The 23,302-nt window shown below is 41.5% G+C and overlaps 2 protein-coding genes across 2 annotated transcripts; both read right to left on the reverse strand.

Moving 5' to 3' along the window:
• Positions 1–1,417: 1,417 nt before the first annotated feature.
• LOC100379102 (akirin 2(1a)) lies at positions 1,418–4,610 on the reverse strand. Its single transcript, NM_001172485.1, is given in 5 exon segments — positions 1,418–1,428; positions 2,090–2,161; positions 2,246–2,395; positions 2,603–2,746; positions 4,433–4,610. Coding segments are annotated over 5 exon segments (555 nt in total).
• Positions 4,611–11,553: 6,943 nt separating this feature from the next.
• Positions 11,554–16,547, reverse strand: cnr1 (cannabinoid receptor 1). Its single transcript, XM_014204954.3, has 2 exons — positions 16,168–16,547; positions 11,554–14,643 (listed from the first exon to the last, which is right to left on the reverse strand). The coding sequence occupies exon 2, from the start codon at positions 14,591–14,593 to the stop codon at positions 13,187–13,189; it is 1,407 nt and encodes a 468-aa protein (XP_014060429.1). The 5' UTR covers positions 14,594–14,643; positions 16,168–16,547; the 3' UTR covers positions 11,554–13,186.
• Between the last annotated feature and the right edge of the window lie 6,755 nt (positions 16,548–23,302).

Raw genomic sequence — 23,302 nt, forward strand, 5'->3', positions numbered from 1 at the left:
CATCAGTAGAGCTGAAAATGTGACAGAAACCCATTTAACTTAATTTTTTTTTTTCGATACATGGGAATTTAACCACAATATGTATTTGTATGTGCACTACGGCGTCACGCACAGCCTTTTATCCATAACATGTCAATTCGATGAAAACACATCTGGTGGGAAAAATTGACATTGTTTTTATGCAGATTATACAATATTCACCTGAAAATCTATCAACAATTGGATGGAAACCTAGCTACTGTGAACATTTTTAATGTGTTAGGACAAGATAAAATACCTTCAAATTACTCCTCCAACTGGTGGAGATGGATTATACACAGTCCACAATCAACACCATCAAAAGCAATCACTGAAGTGGAACCTCCTCCGGCACACTTGGAAGAGATAAATTGAACAGAGATGTCAACTACTCTAGCATTTTTTACTATGAAAAAAACAATGTGAAACCGGAACACCCTTTAATGTAAACCTATTATTCATTAGCTTTACCCAACCCAAGTCCATTAAGCTACATAGCCAATAAAATAAACAGGGAAAAAAATAAAAGCATATATATATTTTTTTTTTAAAGGATAACTGTAACAAAGGTCAGGCAAAATGACATAATTTACATAGGCCATTTACCATTACAACGTAACCATAACTGATAAATGCCAGGATGTCCTCTCCTGGAGTCCAGTCCAGAAGCTTCCTTGGATTATCTGCTCTTTTGTAGTGGACCACCCCTCCCAACTGTACATGTTGATTTGACTTAAAAAAAAAAAAAGGTTGTGTCTCATCATTTTTGCAACAAAGATACACGTTTATGGAACAAAAATCTAAATGTGTGGTGGCAGAGTCGTAGCCTGAGTGCCAGTCTGTTTATAATGCCAACTTCTTGTCACTCATTGTCTTAGCTTGACAAGAACAGCAATGTAGTTGGAAAGAGCACAAACAGATCTAAGACGAGGTTAGCAGAGTTGGGAATGGCAGGTCACTTTATAAAAAGGCCTAAGAAAAAAAAAAGCCTAATAAATATCAATACAGCAATTAAAACAACGGAGGCCACTGGTAGAGTAATAGGTAGCACAGGTCCATATATGTGTTGACAGCAGGAAGCACTCCAAGGTTTCATCCAAAATGGCACCCTATTTTATATATAGTGCACTAAGTTTGACCGTAGCTCTATGGGCGCTGGCCAAAAGTAGTAAATTGGGTGCCATTTAGGCCGCAGCACAAATACCAGTCGCCGAAGAGAACGTAGTTGCCACTGACAGAAGCTTGAGGCATCCTAAGCCCACAGGGGAGATATGGCACTGCTACAAGTCCAACTAGAGCCCCTGAGTCTCTGGAGAATACAGTTGGCAGAGAATCAAATGGGAAGCTTTCAGCAATAATAAAATGTGAAATTGGTATTCCATCAAATAGGAGGTTTCACTCAGGAAACATCTGGGGAGGAAGAGAGAGCAGCTATGAATACAGATTCATGGAACATAAAGTTCACAATACATTCAGCATGATACAGAAGTGACAGGGGTCTTTATAAAGAAGGGAGGAAGCATGTCAGTGTTTCCCTAGGTTTTTTTTTTCCTTTCCGCAGTGGCAAGAGTCACAAAGGGGGGGTGTTCAGGTTTTCACTCTCCAATCACAATTTTTACATAGAAAAGCAACACAATTGGATGTTCTAAGTACACAGCAATCCTAAAACCACACCAGGAGACCACATTCGAGGTATGGAAAACAGTAAGATATTTAGATTTTTAATGTTACCCTTTTATTCAAGTGCTCACGCACCTAGGACTGTTTGGTTAGCAGTGTTTCTGTAGCACATGTGATGGCATTTGAAAAACAATTGCCCATTGGATTGATGGAAATAATCATGATATAATTTTACCAGGTAGGCATAGGTTACTTTATAGCAAGTTAACATTTACATTTAGAAGGTTTTTGGGAAAGCCTTTCCATCTACCAAGACTTACCAGTAGAGTCGCTATATTTCCCCCAGTCAAATTGTAGGGGTGTGGGGGCAACAATTTAGCAGCGGCGGTGAGATGCTGCTAAAATAATACATGGGAAACACTGCACTGACAGAGGAAAGTTTATTACTCACAGCTAGCAGGTTGCTCTCCAAATCGCCGCATTAGCTGATCGTGAGTGAACTTAACGAAAGCATCATATTGCTCTGCAAAAAGAGAGAAAAAGGTCTGACAATAAATAGAGTGCTATATATTCTGCAGAGGTCACAGAAACAGTTTCTCCAACACACCTGCTAGTTTTGTTGTCAATATTTCGTCATATTCTTCCCTTATCTTCTCCTCTCGTTCTTTAAGTAGTCGTTCACAGATCATCCCAACCTGTCTCAAGGTAAATAGAGGTTGCTCTTTTCTAGATGGGGAGACGGCACCAGAAGATGTTCCTGTATAGAGAATAAGTATCCATTATCAGGGACAACATTCTCAAAACCACATGTAAAACTTGACCCGAAAAAATATTACATTAAATGAAGCCAAGCGACATACAACTGCAAGCTAACAAAAGGGATAACAATTGTTGTGAGGCAACCAATGGTTTCCATCTTTAGTCCTCCTGATGTCCTTCCTGAGTAAAAGCAGACTGGACATACCTGGCAGACTGGATCCATTAAGGATGGAGCTATGGGGTTGTGACTCCAGGGGACAACAGCCCTCGGTCTGCTGAAAGCTGTTCTCCAGGTGCCTTCGCTTCTGCATCCGCTTGTACTCTTGCTTGATATTGTGCAGGATTTGCTCTGGAATAGAAAACAAGGGCAAGACTTGGTTAGGGCAAGCTAATCAATCATTCCAAATAACAAATTGCACAACATACTCAAGCAATATACCTTGTGAGTCATCTTGATACTTCACTAAGTAACTAACAATATGACCTTAATTCAAGGACAAAGGCTACAAAACTCGAGCTATCCACTTCCATAGCAAATGAGAACCCCATCCCAACCCCTGCAGGATGCAATTCCACTGCACAGACTAGGGCATGTTCGACCAGTGGTGGAAAAAGTATCCAACTGTCATACTTGAGTAAATGTAAAAGATACCTTAATAGAAAATGACTCAAGTAAAAGTCACCCAGTAAAATACAACTTGAGTAAGCCTAAAAATATTTGGTTTTAAATATACTTAAGTATCAAAAGTAAATGTAATGGCTAAAATACACTTAAGTATTAAAAGTAAAAGTATAAATCATTTCTAATTCATTATATTAAGTAAATTTACAGACAGCCAGAGACGCACTCCAACATAATTCACAAAAACTATGCATGTCCACCAGATCAAAGGCAGTAGGGATGACCTCTTGATAAGTGTGTGAATTGCACCATTTTCCTGTCCTTTTAAGCATTCAAACTGTAAAGAGTGTCAGGGAAAATGTAAGGAGTAAAAAGCACATTATTTTCTTTAGGAATGTTGTGAATTAAAAGTAAACAAAAATATAAATAGGAAAGATACCCATAAAAATATATATTTTTTAAAGTAGTTTAACTAAACCTAAAGTACTTTACACCACTGTGTTTGACTAATATATTGCCAATATGGCTACATGCCATCATCCTGTTGCTGTTAATGAAGTATTTATCAGATAAATGTCTGGCAAAATGTAAAATGCTATTTCCTTCCAGTTCTCTGCTGCCAATGACTGGAATGAACTGCAAAAATCTCTGCAGCTGGAGACTCATATCTCCCTCGCTAGCTTTAAGCACCAGCTGTCAAAGCAGCTCACAGATCACAGCACCTGTACATAGCCCATCTGTAAACAGCCCATCTATCTACCTACCTCATCCCCATACTGTAATTATTTATTTATTTATCTTGCTCCTTTGCACCCCAGTATCTCTACTTGCACATCTACCATTCCAGTGTTTAATTACTATATTGTAATTACTTCGCCACCATGGCCTATTTATTGCCTCAACTTAACTCATTTGCACTCACTGTATATATACACTTTTTGTTTTCTTTTGTTCTACTGTATTATTGACTGTATGTTTTGTTTATTCCATGTGTAACTCTGTTGTTGTATGTGTCGAATTGCTATGCTTTATCTTGGCCAGGTCGCAGTTGCAAATGAGAACTTGTTCTCAACTAGCCTACCTAGTTAAATAAAGGTGAAATAAAAATAAAATCTATGCTAGCTAGCTTAGCTTGAAGGTTTAGCACCGGCCTCCTAGCTGCCGTTCGTTAGCAAGCTAGTTGAACAAACAGTTGTGTCTAAGTCACAGGTTTCAACAACAAATGCAAGAAGTGTTTACAAGTTTATCAGTAACTTACTGTAGCTACTAGTCAGGCATTTGATATTGCTTAGCCAACTAGTTAGTAGTTAGCTACGCTAACATAGCTAATCTCACCAAGGTGCCCTAACAACACCTTTCATTTATAGAGTCCCACTCACGCCTTAAATCTAGTAGCTAATAAATGTTGCTAACCCGTTGTGAGTCTGGACGACACTTCTCCAAATGGTGAGGGCTCCATACGCAGATATTTCTGGGGTGATGAGGTTGAGGCGGCTTGAGACATTGGGGTGCACCTCCTCCTTTTGGGGGAAGCCTGGTTCATTAATGGATCGAAATCCATAGTCCTTTTCAAAGTAGCCCCACAAGCCATTCCGTTGACAATATTATGGATCTATAAAAACGAGATAAAGCTGTGGTTTTCGCTATCAGAGGGCACACCAGAGCTCCTGTGACTGGGTCCCTCCGCTGGCTTTCTTCTCTGACTACCCTCAAGGGAAAATTCAGGTTATGCACAAATGGCTTCGTTTTTTCGCCTGTCGAGTCTTAATACCATCCAAAACGCAGACCCTGTAATGGCCTAATGTTAGAAGAAATTCATCCAATCAATTATTGTATGTGAATTATCATATAAAACCAGATGACAGTAGATTTCGGATAAGTATTTCCTTCTGCCAGCGCCCTCGTCAAATTCTCTCCTCGATGACAACCAACATGGCGTCAAAACAACGTTCATTTTAAATTCTGAGCTAATGGGCATGCGCACTTAATGCATCTCATGTTAGTTAATGTAGTTTATTTTTTATACAGTTTATACTTGTTCATATGCAATACTTGGCGCTTTTGCACTACATTCCCCACATAAACCGTGAATGCCAAAAGCACTCGCCAAATTGAAATGGGTGCATGCAATCTGGTATCCTTGGGACGTCCATTGAAATGTAAAATGTTTAAGGTAAGGGTTAAGGTTAAGGTTTAGATAAGGGTCAGAGTTAGGTAAGGGTTATGGTTAGGGTTAGGCTAATGGTAGGGGTTAAAGTTAGGGTAAGGGTTTCGGGTATGGACGTCCCAAGGATTCCACATAGCACTGACCAATTTAAATGCCACAGTACTTTCAAATAATTTAAAGAATTGGAATAAAGCTATTAGTTAATTCCTAACGAAGAACAGAACGTTTGAAAACGTGTCCTCCAGTCATTGTCTAATTTCTGAATGTGCATATTTGATTCAACTTATTTTATTGTTCTTGTAAATAACAGTACTTTGCTAGATCTATTCTCTATTGTTCTGTGCTGCAATGTGACTAATTTACCAGCAGGAAAAAATAAACATGAGCTGCGTTTAGACAGGCGACCCAATCGTAATATTTTTTTTACTCAGCTCTGATATGATTGGTCAAAATACCAATTAGTAGAGAAGAAAATATCTGCCTGTTTAAACGCAGCCCGTGAAGTTTGCAGGAAATCTATTATTACAGTTAATCCTACAGATTGTTCAAATGATTGGACCAAAGTAAAATAGTCCTTCAATGTTAATCGCTCATATGGAACATCCCCATGTCAGTAGGCTACATACTTTCAGTTTAGGACTGGCCCCATTGTGTTTGAGGTGTACTTCTTTATTAGATGTTGTTTATGTCCAGGTTAAGATTCAGATATACCTTAACTAATCTCGGTTAACCCAGAACTAAAATATCACGTAATACGTCAGCTGCTCGATTAAATTCTTGGTTCATATGTGTTAAAATAAGAGATGACGAGATGCTAGAACGAGGAGCAGAAAAGCTCTCTCTTTGCAAGTTACAGGCCGAATGTTCTCTCCTCTTTTGAAATTCGAAAGATGCTAACACCAGCAAAACCATGAGTTGTCGAAACCAGTGACGAAAAATCTAATCAAATTGTATTTGTCACATGCTTTGTAAACAACAGGTGTAGTGTTTACTTACGTACCCTTCCCAACAATGTAGAGAAAAAAATAAAAATATGAGTAAAGATAACTTGGCTATATAGGCAGTGGCGACCCCTCATTCAGGGCAGAATAAAATACATATATTTGTAGTTTTTTTGGGTTGCCTGTTTTGCATGTTATTTTAGCATTAATACGTGTCACATAACAGTTTGCAAACAATGTAAAAAAAAATATATACTGCTCAAAAAAATAAAGGGAACACTAAAATAACACATCCTAGATCTGAATGAATGAAATAATCTTATTAAATACTTTTTTCTTTACATACTTGAATGTGCTGACAACAAAATCACACAAAAATAATCAATGGAAATCCAATTTATCAACCCATGGAGGTCTGGATTTGGAGTCACACTCAAAATTAAAGTGGAAAACCACACTACAGGCTGATCCAACTTTGATGTAATGTCCTTAAAACAAGTCAAAATGAGGCTCAGTAGTGTGTGTGGCCTCCACGTGCCTGTATGACCTCCCTACAACGCCTAGGCATGCTCCTGATGAGGTGGCGGATGGTCTCCTGAGGGATCTCCTCCCAGACCTGGACTAAAGCATCCGCCAACTCCTGGACAGTCTGTGGTGCAACGTGGCGTTGGTGGATGGAGCGAGACATGATGTCCCAGATGTGCTCAATTGGATTCAGGTCTGGGGAACGGGCGGGCCAGTCCATAGCATCAATGCCTTCCTCTTGCAGGAACTGCTGACACACTCCAGCCACATGAGGTCTAGCATTGTCTTGCATTAGGAGGAACCCAGGGCCAACCGCACCAGCATATGGTCTCACAAGGGGTCTGAGGATCTCATCTCGGTACCTAATGGCAGTCAGGCTACCTCTGGCGAGCACATGGAGGGCTGTGCGGCCCCCCAAAGAAATGCCACCCCACACCATGACTGACCCACCGCCAAACCGGTCATGCTGGAGGATGTTGCAGGCAGCAGAACGTTCTCCACGGCATCTCCAGACTCTGTCATGTCTGTCACGTGCTCAGTGTGAACCTGCTTTCATCTGTGAAGAGGACAGGGCGCCAGTGGCGAATTTGCCAATCTTGGTGTTCTCTGGCAAATGCCAAACGTCCTGCACGGTGTTGGGCTGTAAGCACAACCCCCACCTGTGGACGTCGGGACCTCATACCACCCTCATGGAGTCTGTTTCTGACCGTTTGAGCAGACACATGCACATTTGTGGCCTGCTGGAGGTCATTTTGCAGGGCTCTGGCAGTGCTTCTCCTGCTCCTCCTTGCACAAAGGCGGAGGTAGCGGTCCTGCTGCTGGGTTGTTGCCCTCCTACGGCCTCCTCCACGTCTCCTGATGTACTGGCCTGTCTCCTGGTAGCGCCTCCATGCTCTGGACACTACGCTGACAGAGCTCGCATTGATGTGCCATCCTGGATGAGCTGCACTACCTGAGCCACTTGTGTGGGTTGTAGACTCCGTCTCATGCTACCACTAGAGTGAAAGCACCGCCAGCATTCAAAAGTGACCAAAACATCAGCCAGGAAGCATAGGAACTGAGAAGTGGTCTGTGGTCACCACCTGCAGAACCACTCCTTTATTGGGGGTGTCTTGCTAATTGCCTATAATTTTCACCTGTTGTCCATTTGCACAACAGCATGTGAAATGTATTGTCAATCAGTGTTGCTTCCTAAGTGGACAGTTTGATTTCACAGAAGTGTGATTGACTTGGAGTTACATTGTGTTGTTTAAGTGTTCCCTTTATTTTTTGAGCAGTGTATAATTCATTGTAAAGCCACATACAAACATTGTCTCTTTTTTGCTTTCTTGAGTAAGGCAGCTCCAAAATGCAGGTGTTTCAGCCTAGCTTAGTGCTTTCTGTGGTGGTGGGGCAGCCAGCGGAAAATACGGAGTGTAGGGGTTGGTAATGTTCTCTAGTTGTGACGTGATTGGCTCAGTGTTCTGTCACTCATGGTGACACTATGTCACCACCAAATCTAAGGGTAGAGCTTGAAAATTCAAACCCCTTGGGTGCTGCCATAGAGTTACATTAGAAGTGCCCATCCAAGAAGGCTCAAGATAGTTGGCCACAGATAAAAGGACGCCAAATCACGTTTATATCTACACTAGCTTTGATACTTTCAAAATCTTAGCTAGCAGTCATCATCATGAATCATGTCTACAATCTACTGGTAAATCCTTTTTAATCCTTGCCATATGAAGAGAAATAATGAACAGATATTATAAATAAAACGTATCGGTGCTCATCTGCTATTGGACATAAACAAGCTGGAAATCGCAAATTCAACAAATTAGTGGTTTAGAAGGAATCAGTAGCTAACTGCAAGCATTGCAAAGCAATCACTAGCCTGCTATTCAGTGGAGTGGCTGTGTGGTCCCAATTTCCAAGCTTAAAATTATAAACATTCAACATTGGCCATGCTGTCAATCCAGCATGATTTCTGCCGCGCTCAAAACAACTGTTAACTCGGAACTGGGAAATCTGACTTCAGTGAGTTCAAGCCAACTGGGAACTCAGGGAAAAAACGCGCTCTGACTTAGAAATGGTCATCCAACTCAGAATTGTAAGTCAAGAACTCGGGCCTCTTTCTAGAGCTACGACTTGAAGATCACTGACGTCATCATGATTTGACCTTGTTTTTGTTCCAAGTTCCCAGTTGTCTTGAAAGCACTATAAATCCAGAGAATGCCGGACTTTGAGTCCAAACATGTAATGTATGCTGCTGCATAAATTATGTAATATGCCAGAGAGATATGTATACGGTAGTTAAGAAAGTAATACTACAGTAAGTATGTTGTGTAGTAAGCTGCTAGTGCCTCACCCTGATAATTTGGTCTATTTCCCCTTCTTCATTTCACCTACTGTTCTTACTTGGTGGTGCACATGTAGCCTATAACCTGTTTTAGAGAAATGTAATCATTAAATATTGTAAGAGCTTTCATTGTCTGCTTATATGCCCCCTTTATTTATCCTACGGTTCTGACTTGGTGTACAGGGAGAACACTGTAAAAATGGCCGATGTTCTGAATTCTGTCGCTGTACATTTCAAAAGTGCTGAACAAATAGTTATATTGACTACGTCCGTCCTAGCTCGCTTGCCTCTTATCCGCTTGTCATCCCCTTATGCCATAGTTTGTACATCTCAATTGTCAGTAGAAACCACATTTGTTTAAAAGTCAGCCATGTCAGCTATGTTTTTTAAAAGGCAGTAAATGAAGCTGAATGAACTGTTTCGCTGCCAGACAAGGCTCCGCTGACAGCCAGGTGTAGCAGTGGTAAGCTGTTGGGACTGCTGCCGAGACACTGCTGTTGGGACAGCTTTATGCAAGCCCTAACAGTTTGCGGGCACCGTTTGTCACCGTTATAGTGCAATTAATGTATTGTTTAGTGTTGTGCTGTGCTGTGTAGTGGCTTTGCTGGCATGCACCCCCCCATAGGGTCCTTTGGGTACCAGTACCGAGTCGATGTGCAGGAGTACGAGGTAATTGAGGTAGATATGTAGGTTACATATGGGTAGAGATAAAGTGACTAGGCAACAGGATAGATAATAAACAGTAACATTTGTGATTAGTCAAAAGAGCTAGTGCAAAAAAGGTAAATGCAGATAGTCCGGGTAGCTATTGGTTAACTATTCAACTGACTATTTAGCTGTCTTATGGCTTGGGGGTGGAAGATGTTCAGGGTCCTGTTGGTTCCAGACTTGAAGCATTGTTACTACTTGCCGTGCGATAGCATAGAGAACAAACACCAAATTCTGCTGCTCCTTATCTCACTGATAGGCCTACCAGTTATGTTTCGTTAAATCTGTCCACGAGAGATTATACCTTAACTGACTTCCTATGAAATTATATTCATAGCATTGCCTCTTTCATGTGTCTCTGTTCAGCTGTAAATCTGAACTGTTCAAAAAAAACTTGTCTGTTTATAATATGTTATTAGCACTGCTATTAGCACTGTCTCAAAGTCCCACGTAGGGGGCCCTAAGTGGGGTGGCAGCGTAGCCTAGTGGGTAGAGCTTTGGACTAGTAACCGAAAGGTTGCAAGATCAAATCCCTGAGCTGACAAGGTACAAATCTGTCGTTCTGCCCCTGAACAAGGCAGGGAACCCACTGTTCCTAGGCCATCATTGTCAGCTCGGGGATTTGATTTGTTCTTAACTGACTTGCCTAGTTAAATAAAATAAAATGTATCTAGAGTATGAGTGCTTATTAAGGATCAGTTTTGCCATTTTAGATCACAATGGATGAGATTACATGGGAGAGTGGGAACTGATTGGAGATCAGCGCTCAATCTGAGATGCTTTATACATACAACCCTAAAGCCCTCGGTTTATAACAACTGTATTGTATTGTATTATATTGTATTGTATTATAACAACTGTATTATCATTATTAACTATCTTCCAAAAAAGCCAAAAAGGCCTATTAACTGATTAACTATCTTCCAAAAAGGCCTATAACATAGACAATGAAGAGTTGTTGGGAAATTCCCATCCTGTGGATGTGAGACAGTGAGTGCTGTATATCGTCCACAAGAGGGCGAGAAAGCATTAGGACTCCATGCTTCCCTTTAAAGCCAACTTATACTTGATCCAAAAATGTGGTCGGAGGCTTTGTAATGGGGTGTGACACGATTGCGGAGCCTCCAGAGGGGTGCAGAGGCCATATCAAGCTCTGTACCGCATCACCTCTCAAATTTTGTAACAATGCGGAGGTCTCTGTATAGCTCCACATTGACATAATTGGTTGATGGTAAGTGGGAGCGGAAGGTCCTGTATAAACACAAACGCACTTCCTTGAAAACTTCCTTCACAACAGCTCTGCTCCACGAAGCCAAAAAGTATATTTTCTCGGACTTCTGCATCATAGCCTTCTATTCTTGGAAAAAAAATTGATTTCTGTTCAGTGTCCTTCCTAATAGCCTTCTTGAGACGGAGTAATTTACATTTACATTTTAGTCATTTAGCAGACGCTCTTAATAACATACAGTATCTGACATGGTTGGTGTAGGTGTATAAGCTATGGGTGTATGGTTGTATAAGTTATATGAGTGGATCTCTGCTTACACCTATTTGTGACAGATCTAACGACTTGTTATCAGAGATTACTTCAAAGAAGTGAGGAAGGAAGGGTGCTATTCGAACAAGACCTCGGGGTCACTTATTACAGTTTATCAAATTTGTTATATTGTGATTTTCTTCTCTTTTGTAGGCTGAACACACTATACCTACTAGCCTACAGCTTTTCATCAAATAATCATGAACTTGGGCAGAAGACATGATAACCAGCTGTGACTTTATTCAAAAGCTTGGAAACATTACATTGCAATATGAAAAAAACAGTTGAATACTGCAGTTTCCCCCCCACCCACCCCCCACAGACTTCTCAAATGCCACCACTGTACAGAAGCCACTTAACAGTTTGACATTTGATTTCCAACACTCAACATTACAAGAGGCAGCAAAGCATACTGGTAAACAGCTGTCGGTAGTAGTTTAACACCAAGAGAAATGTCTAAAGAACAATGTTAACTGAGTGATAGTTCTAGATTAAAAGTCCTATATAATATCATTGAAAATGACAATTTTCATCAACACTGGTAAGAGACTCATTCTAATGTTTTGTCAGCTAACGAATGAAAGGCTTGCTTTTGATAAGAATGAACTGCAGTCAACCTAAAAACTGACAGACAGGCTATCTTCTTGTTTTGTTTATCTAAAAGCTGTGCTGTATGTCTACTCTAGGGTAGCTTTTGTGATCTCCTCAAATATCAAAATAATCCTAATCAACAGTACTAAGTTATGTTTATGGTAACACTGACACAATTTCATGAGGTGTTGAACAGAAGGTCGATTTGTTTTGTTAATCAAGTTGTAAGGTTATTCACAAATGTACTGAATTCAATTAAATCCACTTAAAAGTAATCTGAATTCAATTCATTGCATGTAGTTCTATGATTATTATGGTAGTGTGGCCAGCACACTGCAACCAGATTTCAATTTTCATGACCTGTGCTCAAGCTTTAGCCATACAATACATTGTTGCTTTGACAAACGGTTTTAAAGACAGACTCATAATTAAATCACTTTTTGGAACTGTATTGTATGTAACACTGTACAATTGTTTGGTATACATTCATTTTTATTGAAAACATACCACTATAGCCAAGAGTAGAGACAAAGATATGAAAGGCAGAAAACCTTATTACATTGTAGATTTTTGACTTAGTGAACACATCTCATAAGTACTTAAAGCAGATTAGCTTATTATGGCTTGAAATGGCACATTTATTTCATTAAATTGAAGACTGTGGTTTCCAGATTCATCCAGCTTCTACATGAAAGATGACTCAAACAGTCAATGGAGCTGTCTACACAAAGTCAGGTCAGATTGTATTTCCTGTTAGTTATTTCTGTATAAAAAAATAAACAAACTCAGACAGGTATAAAAGGAAAATACAAAGGCAACGGTTCCTCTGTCGCTTTATGGATCATACGTCTTAAGTAAATTAAAATTAAAGTTAGACCCTTATGTAAATAAAATGGAACTCTTCACGACACACTGTATATTTGTACATAACGCCTGGACAAAGCCAATGCCTGTTCTGGCTTCTCAAAGCCTAAAAGATTTATCTTCTTTATGGAACACATATTGACATCTTGATAACATATTAAAACATACTTCTAATCAAAAACTTAATTAGCCCATTATCCCATGAATGAATATATCATTGGTTCAGAACCTGAATTCACAGTACAAAAATATGCTAAGCCTTCTACAGTTTGATCACCATGAAGTCTATGGCCAACAGTCCCCATCCACTGTCTTCATCACCTTTAAAAATCTATTTGGCACTTTGGCACTGGAACACTATACTGGCACACCTCATAAACATAAAACAATTAAGTAATGAACCGCTGAAGCATTTAGCTATGTGTGTAATTCATTACATCCTGTGGAAGGTCCATCCCCATCTCGTGACGCAATATTGCTGTGACATGATGATGACCAGCTAGACAGCTTCTGCAGATGTCTCAGTGGAGACAGACATGGTCACTTCGGCTATTTTCACAGTGGTCTTCACACAGCTCTCTGCAGCCCTGTTGGCAGCAATGTGCCTGTTCTGGCAGTCAGACTCCAGGCTATTGTCCAGCTGCTGGGCACTGCCCCGGCACGCCTGGCATGAGTTTAGGAAGGCGTGTCGCATGTCCTTGCTCCTCAGGGCGTAAATTATTGGATTGACGGTTGAGTTGAGCAGACAGAGCATGCTGGCGAAAGCAAACACTGTCTTAATATCGTCATCCATCTTCCAAAACAGGTCGTAGACCATGATGGCCAGCACAGGGCCCCAGCAGATGACCAGCACCACCAGGATGAGGACCAGTGTCTTGGCCAGGCGGATGTCCATGCGCGTCTGCTCAGGGCGCATGGTCTGCGACTTAGTCCCATCCGCCGAGTATACCACCAGGCTCTTCTGGGAGGTGCGGCTCAGCATGCGCACGGCGTGGTGATGGGCCTTCCACAGGATGTACATGTAGGCGTAGATGATGAAGAAGACAAGCACACTAGTCACCCCGATCCAGAACATCAGGTACTTCTCGTCGATAAGCGGAAAGATGTCTGAGCAGACCGAGTTGAGCTGCTTGCAGTTCCAGCCCAGCAGAGGGAGCACTGCGAAGACAATGGAGATAGTCCACATCACGCAGAAGGCGATGACAGCCTTGGTCCGCGTGACGATGCGCCTGTAGGCCAGGGGCCTGTGGATGGAGATGTAGCGATCTATAGCAGTGAGAAACAAGCTTCCCACAGAGGCTGTGAATGAGGCGGTGACTCCACCCAGCTTGAAGAGGAACACATTGGGGCTGTCCTTTCTGTGGAACACATGGAAGTCCAGAAAGCTGTAGACGAAGATGACGCTGCCCAGCAGGTCGGCTACAGCCAGGCTGCCTATGAAGTGGTAGGAGGGACGGCAGCGCAGGGTGCGGGATTGGAGTATCACACACAGCACGATAAGGTTCTCCAACACCGTGAAGGTGCCCAGGGTGAGTGACATCACCGCCACAGCCAGCTGCTGGCTAGGGGTAAGGATCATGAAGCATTCCATGTCCATGAAGTTCTCCCCACACTGGATTCCGGTTCCCTCATCTCCAAAGCCACTCCGGTTGCCAAACAGGTCTGTGGCATTGGTAGGGAAGAATGGAATGCCTTTGAGGATGAGTTCCTCATCTCCAGGCACTTTGTCTGGGAAAGAGTTACTGAGGAAAGCAGAGAGAGGCTTCTGGACGGACAATCCACCCTTAGTGAAGTCAGCGTTGACAGTGGTGTCATCATAGCTGGCATCGTTGGAGCCCAGGTACTGCAGTCCAGATGTTATAGTCCGGAAGGTGGTGTCAGCCACACCATCTAGCACAGACTTCATGACTGGACCTGAGAGGTGAACACTGCGGTTTAAGATGATTCCTGGTTAACCTATGAAATGATGAGAGAAATATTTGTGGACAGACATAATTATGCTTTTCTTTTTGTTCTTTGGATCCCCATTAGCTTTTGCAGAGGCAGCAGATATTCTTCCTGGGGTCCACAAAAAACACAAAACATGACAAGTAACAAAACACCGGTGCACTAATAGACAAGGACAGTCACACAAATAAAAAATACCACGATATACTAACAATAAATGAAACAATAAAGAAAATAATAATGCAAACAATACAACAACAACAACACAATTGTGTGTGTTAAGAGTGTCTGTGTATGTCCCCTGACAGTCCCCGCCGTTCCATGAGATGTTGTTTAATCGTTTTGTAAAGGTAGTTTTGCTTATTGCTTGAGTAATTGGAGATGGAAGGGAGTTCCATGCGATCAAGGCTCTGAATAATGCTGTGCGTTGCCGTGAATTCTTTTTTGGACTTGGGGACTGTGAAGAGACCCCTGGTGGCATGTCGTGTGGGGTATGTATGGGTGTCTGAGCTGAATGTTAGCTGATGCTCTGTTATGACAGTTTAACTGGCATTGAATGGCATTGAATCACATATTCCGTGACCAAAATTAAACCATGTCTTAGATTGGGTTTTTCTCACATTGCTTGAATGAGCAAAATCATCAGGGTGTTTTAACTACAACCTGCTATATCTCATTCTATAAATGATATTACATTATAATTATCTAATGATAATCATTAGCCTGAGGGCAGCCTTCTTTAAAAAAATAAAAAATGTTGATAGAGTATGCTAACCATTAGGGATGGGCAAAGGATGGGCAAAGGATAAGCTATTGCCCTGCATGTCACACAGAGAGAAAATTCCACTCCTGTCAGATAACTCATGTGCAACAGGAGACAGTCGATTTTGTTCATGTTTGAATACATGAGATCACTAAACACGGCTCCTGTTATACCCCTTTACTGTTCTTTTGTGCTATCGTTCTCATGCTTAGCAGTCGCCATAGGATGGTGCACACAGGTGCAGTCATACCGAAGCTGATGGGGTATACTGTTATCTAAAAGTGAATAAAGCCTTTATAACATTGATTTATATTTTACTAAATGTATTTCAAGAGTCCTAAATCCATTATCTTAACTTTTAACTGCATTTACAATTTCACAATATTAGGCTAATTGGCTAAATGCCCTACTTTGTAAACGTTAGTTTCACTTTCACCACTATAGGCGTCCCCTAAATTGGTTATTATTCTTTCAATGGGTTTCACCTTTTATTTTTCAAATGAATTATAGATCTACTATTCAATGCCATTGTATAGGCTTCGTTAATGTTTAGGTTAATGTGTTGATGTCAATACACATGTAGGCTATAATAGCGTTTTTTGTCTGTGAAATGAATGAGAGTCCTGAATTAGGACACATTGGTCTAAATAATTTATTTTAGCCTAATAAATCGCAATACATTTAATTATACATGACGCTGTAATTTGGGGGGAAATGATTCCCTATTAAATTAAAAAGGTAAATGAAATACAACAAAAACATGTATTTACCTTCACATTGCTCGTCCAGGTGTAGACTTCCCTCCACTCAAACTGTCTCCAATCATTAATCCAACCTTGACGCGCTGTACCTGACTAAATAAATATACATTTAATCATCAAAACAAGGAAAGGTAAAAACATTTAACATTACATAGAAAATATATTTATATAAGTATCTAAGTGGTTATTTATTGGTTTATGAGGTTTCTTGATGGGCGCGCATTTCCTTTGGCATCCGCGCTCTCATGTGCGCCCTTCGCACTGGTCTAAAGTTCTGGTTGCTGCGATGTCTTGAGTTTTTTTTATGTGCGTATTTATGAAGCATCGCTTTAGAATGCCACATCACGTGCTTTGAAACGCGCTATCCATAGATTTCTATAACCAAGTGCAGGGATTTTGGTGCCGTCAAGTGCAAGAACAAGGGTGCATGCAGACACAATAAAAACACGGATTTTAGTCTCCAAAGCCCATGCACTTGGACAAAAGGACAGCTGCACATAGCCTACTGTTATAGGTTCAGTGCATTATAGCTCAAATAGGTTCACTTACAGATAGGCTTTGTATAAGACAGTCATTTTCACATAATTTCACTGTCATTGATTTGTCATAATGAAAAACGACATTTACAATATTCTTGAAATTGAACTTGGTTGATCTGGTAAACTATTGTTCATTACTATCTTTATCGTACGAAAATCTTGGATTAAACAAGCTAATTGTGAACCCCACCAGTGAGTGATCTGTTGGGTTTTTTAAAGACAGTGGAACACACTGCATATAAATGACCATGCTTTGTAACCTAGTCAGTGTGTGTTCATGAACTGGGCCATAGGAGCACTGTGAATGACCTCAGTAGCACAGCATGCCAAACTATCATTAGGCTATTTGCATCTTTAGGCCATGTTTTGCCATTCTTCAGGTACATTATCTGTTTCTTCTCAGACAGTCTTGTTATTGATTAAGGACATTGCTGGTGGGATAGCACATTTTCAGTCTGTCTTTTCAGTCTGTCTTTAAGATCAATTTCTGTAGATATTGACCTCAAAGGGCAGACATCTAAAATGGGTCTGAGCACAGGGAAGAATACTGCAACAGAGTCTCAGAAGGGTTGAAATTCCTTCAGGAAACACTGCGATCTCAACAGCCTGCCCAATTAGAAATAAAAAAAAGATTTAACTGCAGTGAATTATAAGGCTGGCCCTCTGTATGACTTCAATCATGATTATAAGCACAGACAATGAATGGATACATTTCTATTTCATTGTCATCATTGAGTGGACCAACCTCTTACGCGTGGAATTATATATTTTACTCTGCATTCTAAGCCAGCCGAAGGGGAAGAATGAATTGAATGGTCGGTTGGAGACATGAAAAACAGAACAAAAACAGAATTGGACATTGAATCCATAGGTGGCCTCGCCAGAGCGTGACAACCTTGTCTGCCACTTCAGCAATGAGAGAGAGAGAGAGAGAGAGAGGAGAGAGAGAGAGAGAGAGAGAGAGAGAGAGAGAGAGAGAGAGAGAGAGAGAGAGAGAGAGAGAGAGAGAGAGAGAGAGAGAGAGAGAGAGAGAGAGGCTCTCAGTATTGTGACAGCAGGTTTAATCACTAATGTGGCTGGGCCAGGAGACTGTAGTGAGTGTCCACAATGTTCTCTACAGTCAACACAGCTCTAAATGATGTTTTAATAGGCTGTGGGAGGCAGGTGACAGCTAGGCCAGCTGTGACAGGCTGAAATAAAAAATTAGCTCTTGGTTTATAATTTTTCATTTGACCCATTTACTAGTGTGTTCCTTTTTTCATTATATACACAGATATAATGAGAAGTACCTGATGTTCTGGATCGGGGTGACCGGGGTGACCAGTGTACTCGTCAAACTTTTAAGAGACAGAATTCAAAACTTTATTGACTTTATTGAACTAAACATAACGTAAGTACTAAGCATTTCATTAACACTTTCGTGACATTGTGGTAGAGCCTTAGTGGAGTATGGAGGCTCCTCAGAGGAGAAAGGGGAGGACCTTCCTCCTCAGTGAATTTCCTAAAAATAGTGAAACATTTAAAAAGTTATTATTTTGGGATAAAACTATACAAAATATATTCATGTCACCAAATAATTGATTAAAACACACTGTTTTGCAACGAAGGTACATAGAAGCCTCAACAGCAGTCTTTAGGGTAGCACCATGGTGCAGCCGGAGGACAGCTATGCTACGTCCTCCTGTGGGTACATTGACTTCAATACAAAACCTAGGAGGCTCATGGTTCTCACCCCCTTCTGTGGACATACACAGTAATTATGACAACTTCCGGAGGACCTCCTTTGATCTATCAGTGCTCTTGGGTGGACAACTGACATGTTGACATGTTGACATGTTGTCCACCCAATCAACTGACATGTTGTCCACCCAATCAAAGGATCAGAGAAGGAATCTAGTACTAAAAGCATAAGCTACAGCTAGCTAGCACTGCAGTGCATAAAATGTGGTGAGAGCTGACTCAAAGCGAGAGAAAGACAATAGTTGAACAGTTTTGAACAGATTCATTCCTTCAAAAATGAAGGAGGAGCAAGAGAGAGAGAGCGCTAGCAATAATTTGTACAAAAAACAAAACTTTTACTTACTTAGCTATCAAATGCAACTAGCTAGTTTAGCCTACTCAAACACCCGGCTCAAATAGATGGATGCTATGTTAGCTAGCAGGCTATGAATATCCAACACCGGAACTCTTCCCAGTCAAGGTAAGCTTTTTGGCTTTTACAAATTATTGCCACCGGGGCCCGCCGGTGTAACTGTTAAACTGCTTACTGCCTGTACACGGTGCTGCATGATTGTTGCGGGTTTACTAACGCGTTAGTTCTATTAGCTATGTGATTATGTTACTTTAGCTAATATTTTGGCAACGATATAGGCTGTGTGTAGCGTTTATGATATAAATGTTTGCCTTGGAAAGGTTTTTTCGCCTGGTCACGGACATCTGATGTGTTGTGCCCTGAAGTCCACAAGTCAAGGGAAAAGGTGAGAGGACCTGTGTGCACCTACATTGTAAACTTTAATTCACAGGCTAGGTTGTGGCAACCTCATGATGGGTATAGGGAAAATTTGCAGTAGCCTGAACCTATCAATGTTACATTGAACTAGGTGAATGGAATATGAATGACAGTCATCCAATATCCTGTAATAGAAATAAGGCCATGTTCATAAAAAAAACTATTGTCCTCCCTCATCTTAAACAGCACTGTGGTGGACCTACAAAAAAGCTACTCTCATATGTGGTTTTTCATAGATGTGAGCGGACCAAGTACTTTGAGGTTGCTCTAAAACGGAAAGGTGGACTAAACGATTCAGGAGCAGGTTTTCTTAATTCACCAAAGTTCTCTGTTGAGGTATTTTTTCCCTCTCAAACACTTCAACACTATCAAGGATGATCTCCCAAGGAAAACACAAATCTCCTTCTTTACAAGGGCAAGGAACATAAGGAGAGTATCTTTAAACTATAACATAAATCACGGGAGTGTCACAGCCTTAATGATCCGTCCGTGGAGAGCTCCCTTCGGGTGGTCGTCCGGATCCATGGTGTGTCCCCTCCTTCTCCCTTCCGAAAGGCACGTCCTCTCCTTTGTAGAAGCAAACACTCTTTTCTTTCTCCCCTCTCTGCCTGTTCCCTCCTCTCTCTTGTAGGGGAAAGAGAATAGCTCATTAGTACCGTCAGCTGTGCTTAATTGCCTCTGATCACCTTGACTCACATGCCGGGCTGGGCTACTGTCCGTGTGAGCAGCCTGCCTTCAGTAGTCCTTCCACATGGACTACTGACGAGAGTCTGCCACTCTTTTTTGCACTAAAGCATCTACGGAGGCTAAGGTTTTTAAGCCCTCTCTACGCACAACTACTGTACCTACATGATCTACAATGTTAATTTTGTTCATCCCTTATCCAACTCACACAGGCTTTTGTGATATTTAAAAAGCTGCTAAGCCTTCATATGAACGACATCCTTTCCTAGGAATGAGTAAACACTGACTGTATGTAGTGTGATCATTTTGGTCAATACATTTTGCAAATCAGATGACACAAGCGAAACACATTGGCATCTGAGTCTCACATCATGTCATACATTTTGTTCCTGTCAGGGCTCAGATGAGCATACAGCACAACATAGAACTTGGAATGAGATATTCAAGGCCCTATCACCAGGGAATGAACTTTTCCTTATACCATTTTCAGTAGAGTGCACTTCATGAACTGCTCTCATGAACTGGAAACGTCCTGTTGCGATCACAGTCATTAGGGTGACATGCAGGATAAGAATCAATCATGTTGATTTGAGAGAGAGACTCACGAATGAAATGTATTTCCCCATTGCCATCTGTAGCCAGTGGTTCTCTTTCTGTGTCCCAAATGACACCCTTTTCCCTACAAAGTATACTAGTTTTCTGGTCATAACTACACTGGACAAAAATAGAAACACAACATGCAACAATTTCAAAGATTTGAATGAGTTACAGTTTATATAAGGAAATCAGTCAATTGCAATACATTCATTAGTTCCTAATTATGTAAATATGCATCTGTTGGTCACAGATACCTTTAAAAAAAAGTAGGGGCATGGATCAGAAAACCAGATATTGGCTGGAACTGGACACACTGTCATACACGTCGATCAAGAGCATCCCAAACGTGCTCAATGGGTGACATGTCTGGTGAGTATGCAGGCCATGTGTAGCGGGGTGCGTACTGGTGGCAGAGGAGTCAGGCGCAGGAGAGCGAAAACTGATTTACAACGGTGTCGTTTAATAAACATAAAAACCATCGTAAACAGAACAATCAATGAATGGGTCAAATAAAACCCGGTATCCACCAGCATAACGTGCACAAGCACTACAAGAAACAATTCCGGACAAGGACATGGGGGGGAACAGAAGGTTAAATACACAACATGTAATTCATGGAATTGAAACCAGGTGTGAGAGAAGACAAGACAAAACCAATGGAAAATGAAAGGTGGATCAGCGATTGCTAGAAGGCCGGTGACGTCGACCGCCGAACGCCGCCCGAACAAGGAGAGGGACCGACTTCGGCGGAAGTCGTGACACCATGGAAGAACTGGGACATTTTCAGCTTCCAGGAATTGTGTACAGATCCTTGTGACATGGGGCCGTGCATTATCATGCTGAAACATGAGGTGATGGCGGCGGATGAATGGCACGACAATGGGCCTCAGGATCTCACCACGGTATCTCTGTGCATTCAAATTGCCATCGATAAAATGCAATTGTGCTTGTTGTCCGTAGCTTATGCCTGCCCATACCATAACCCCACCGCCACCATCGGGCACTCTGTCCACAATGGTAACATCAGCAAAGCGCTCGCCCACACGACGCCATCTGTCTGGTACAGCTGAAACCGGGACTCATCCATGAAGAGCACAGTTCTCCAGCATGCCAGTGGCCATCGAAGGTGAGCATTTGCCCACTGAAGTCGGTTACGACCCGAAATGCAGTCTGGTCAAGACCTTGTTGAGGACAACGAGCAAGCAGATGAGCTTCCCTGAGACGGTTTCTGACAGTTTGTGCAGAAAATCTTCAGTTGTGCAAACCCACAGTTTCATCAACTGTCTGGGTGGCTCGTCTCAGACCATCCCGCATGTGTAGAAGCTGGATGTGGAGGTCCTGGGCTGGCGTGGTTACACGTGGTCTGCGGTAGTGAGGCCGGTTGAACGTACTGCCAAATTCTCTAAAATGATGTTTGAGGCTGCTTATGGTAGAGAAATTAACATTCAATTCTCTGGCAACAGTTCTGGTGGAAATTTGTGGCATTGTGTTGTGTGACAAAAATGCACATTTTATTGTCCCCAGCACAAGGTGCACATGTGTAATGATCATGCTGTTTAATCAGCGTCTTGGTATGCCACACCTGTCAGGTGGATGGATTATCTTGGCAAATGAGAAATGCTCACTAAAAAGGATGTAAACAAATTTGTGCATAAAGTTTGATAGAAATAAGGTTTTTGTGCGTATGGAACATTTCTGGGATATCTCATGAAACATGGGACCAACACTTTACATGTTGCGTTCATATTTTTATTCAGTATATCTGGGGAATAGGGTTCCATTTAGGACGCATCCTCTGAGTGCTATGCGGTCTCCAGTCTGATCAGTCAGCCTCTCTGTGTGGGAGGAGCTGAGGCCTACACTGGCAGGCAGAGTTTTATTTATTCCAATGTGCCAGCCTCCTAATGCATCAGTAAGCACCTCATCATTCTCCCAGCCTAACTGAGCCTTTGACATACAGGATCTGTCCGGGCAGCTTGCATAATCAGCCCCAACCTGATTTCCCTCTAATGGGGAGAATTATATTAGCCCTCCATCCCAGCCTGGGCCTTGGGCTGTGTGTCGAAAATGGCATAGTATTCCCTATATAGTGCATTACTTTTGACCAGGACCCATAGGGCTCCGGTCAAAAGAAATGCACTATATAGGGAATAGGGTGCCATTTGGGACGTAACCATGGAAACCTGCCGCACTCCTCTCGCAGTTCATGAGGAAAAACAGAGGCAACGGTATATCTTCCAAGTTAAACAGCACATTACCTGGAACAGAACACACCATAATGACAGTTAATTAAATGCAGTGATTGTGGCAATCATTGTGGCGCATAATAAACGTTATGCTAATAAAGGGTTTGTTAACAAGTCAAATGTGATTTAAAAAAAAGCTTCCTAATTTGTTTGTTAAGTTGGTAACAAACGGATGCATTGCTGTGTTGTTTTGCCAGTAAGCAGTAAAGGTGAACATGACAATTTTTTCTCCTCAAATTGAATCATGTGTTTAACGCATAAATTATGAGAACTAAGGAAAAAATTGCTGATATGTGGTGTGTCCATAAATAGCCACTACAGCTATGGTTTATTTACGGTTATGCAGTTCCTGATAAATTACTGTTTCTACAAGCCTGTGATTAATCCAACAGCTTGTTGTAGTCCACCAGAATATCGCTGCGTCATTTTACAGTACAGATGCTGTGTTACCCAACTTTAGTATTTTCAAACAGTTGTAAAATTATGCAAGTAACCTGCAATATCTCCTATTTTACCTGCCAAGTGCATTTTAAATGTATATGTTTGTGTCTGGAAGAACTTCAAGGTAC

Source organism: Salmo salar, chromosome 06, assembly GCF_965601325.2.
Source record: "Salmo salar chromosome 06, fSalSal1, whole genome shotgun sequence".
NCBI classification, from domain to species: domain Eukaryota; kingdom Metazoa; phylum Chordata; class Actinopteri; order Salmoniformes; family Salmonidae; genus Salmo; species Salmo salar.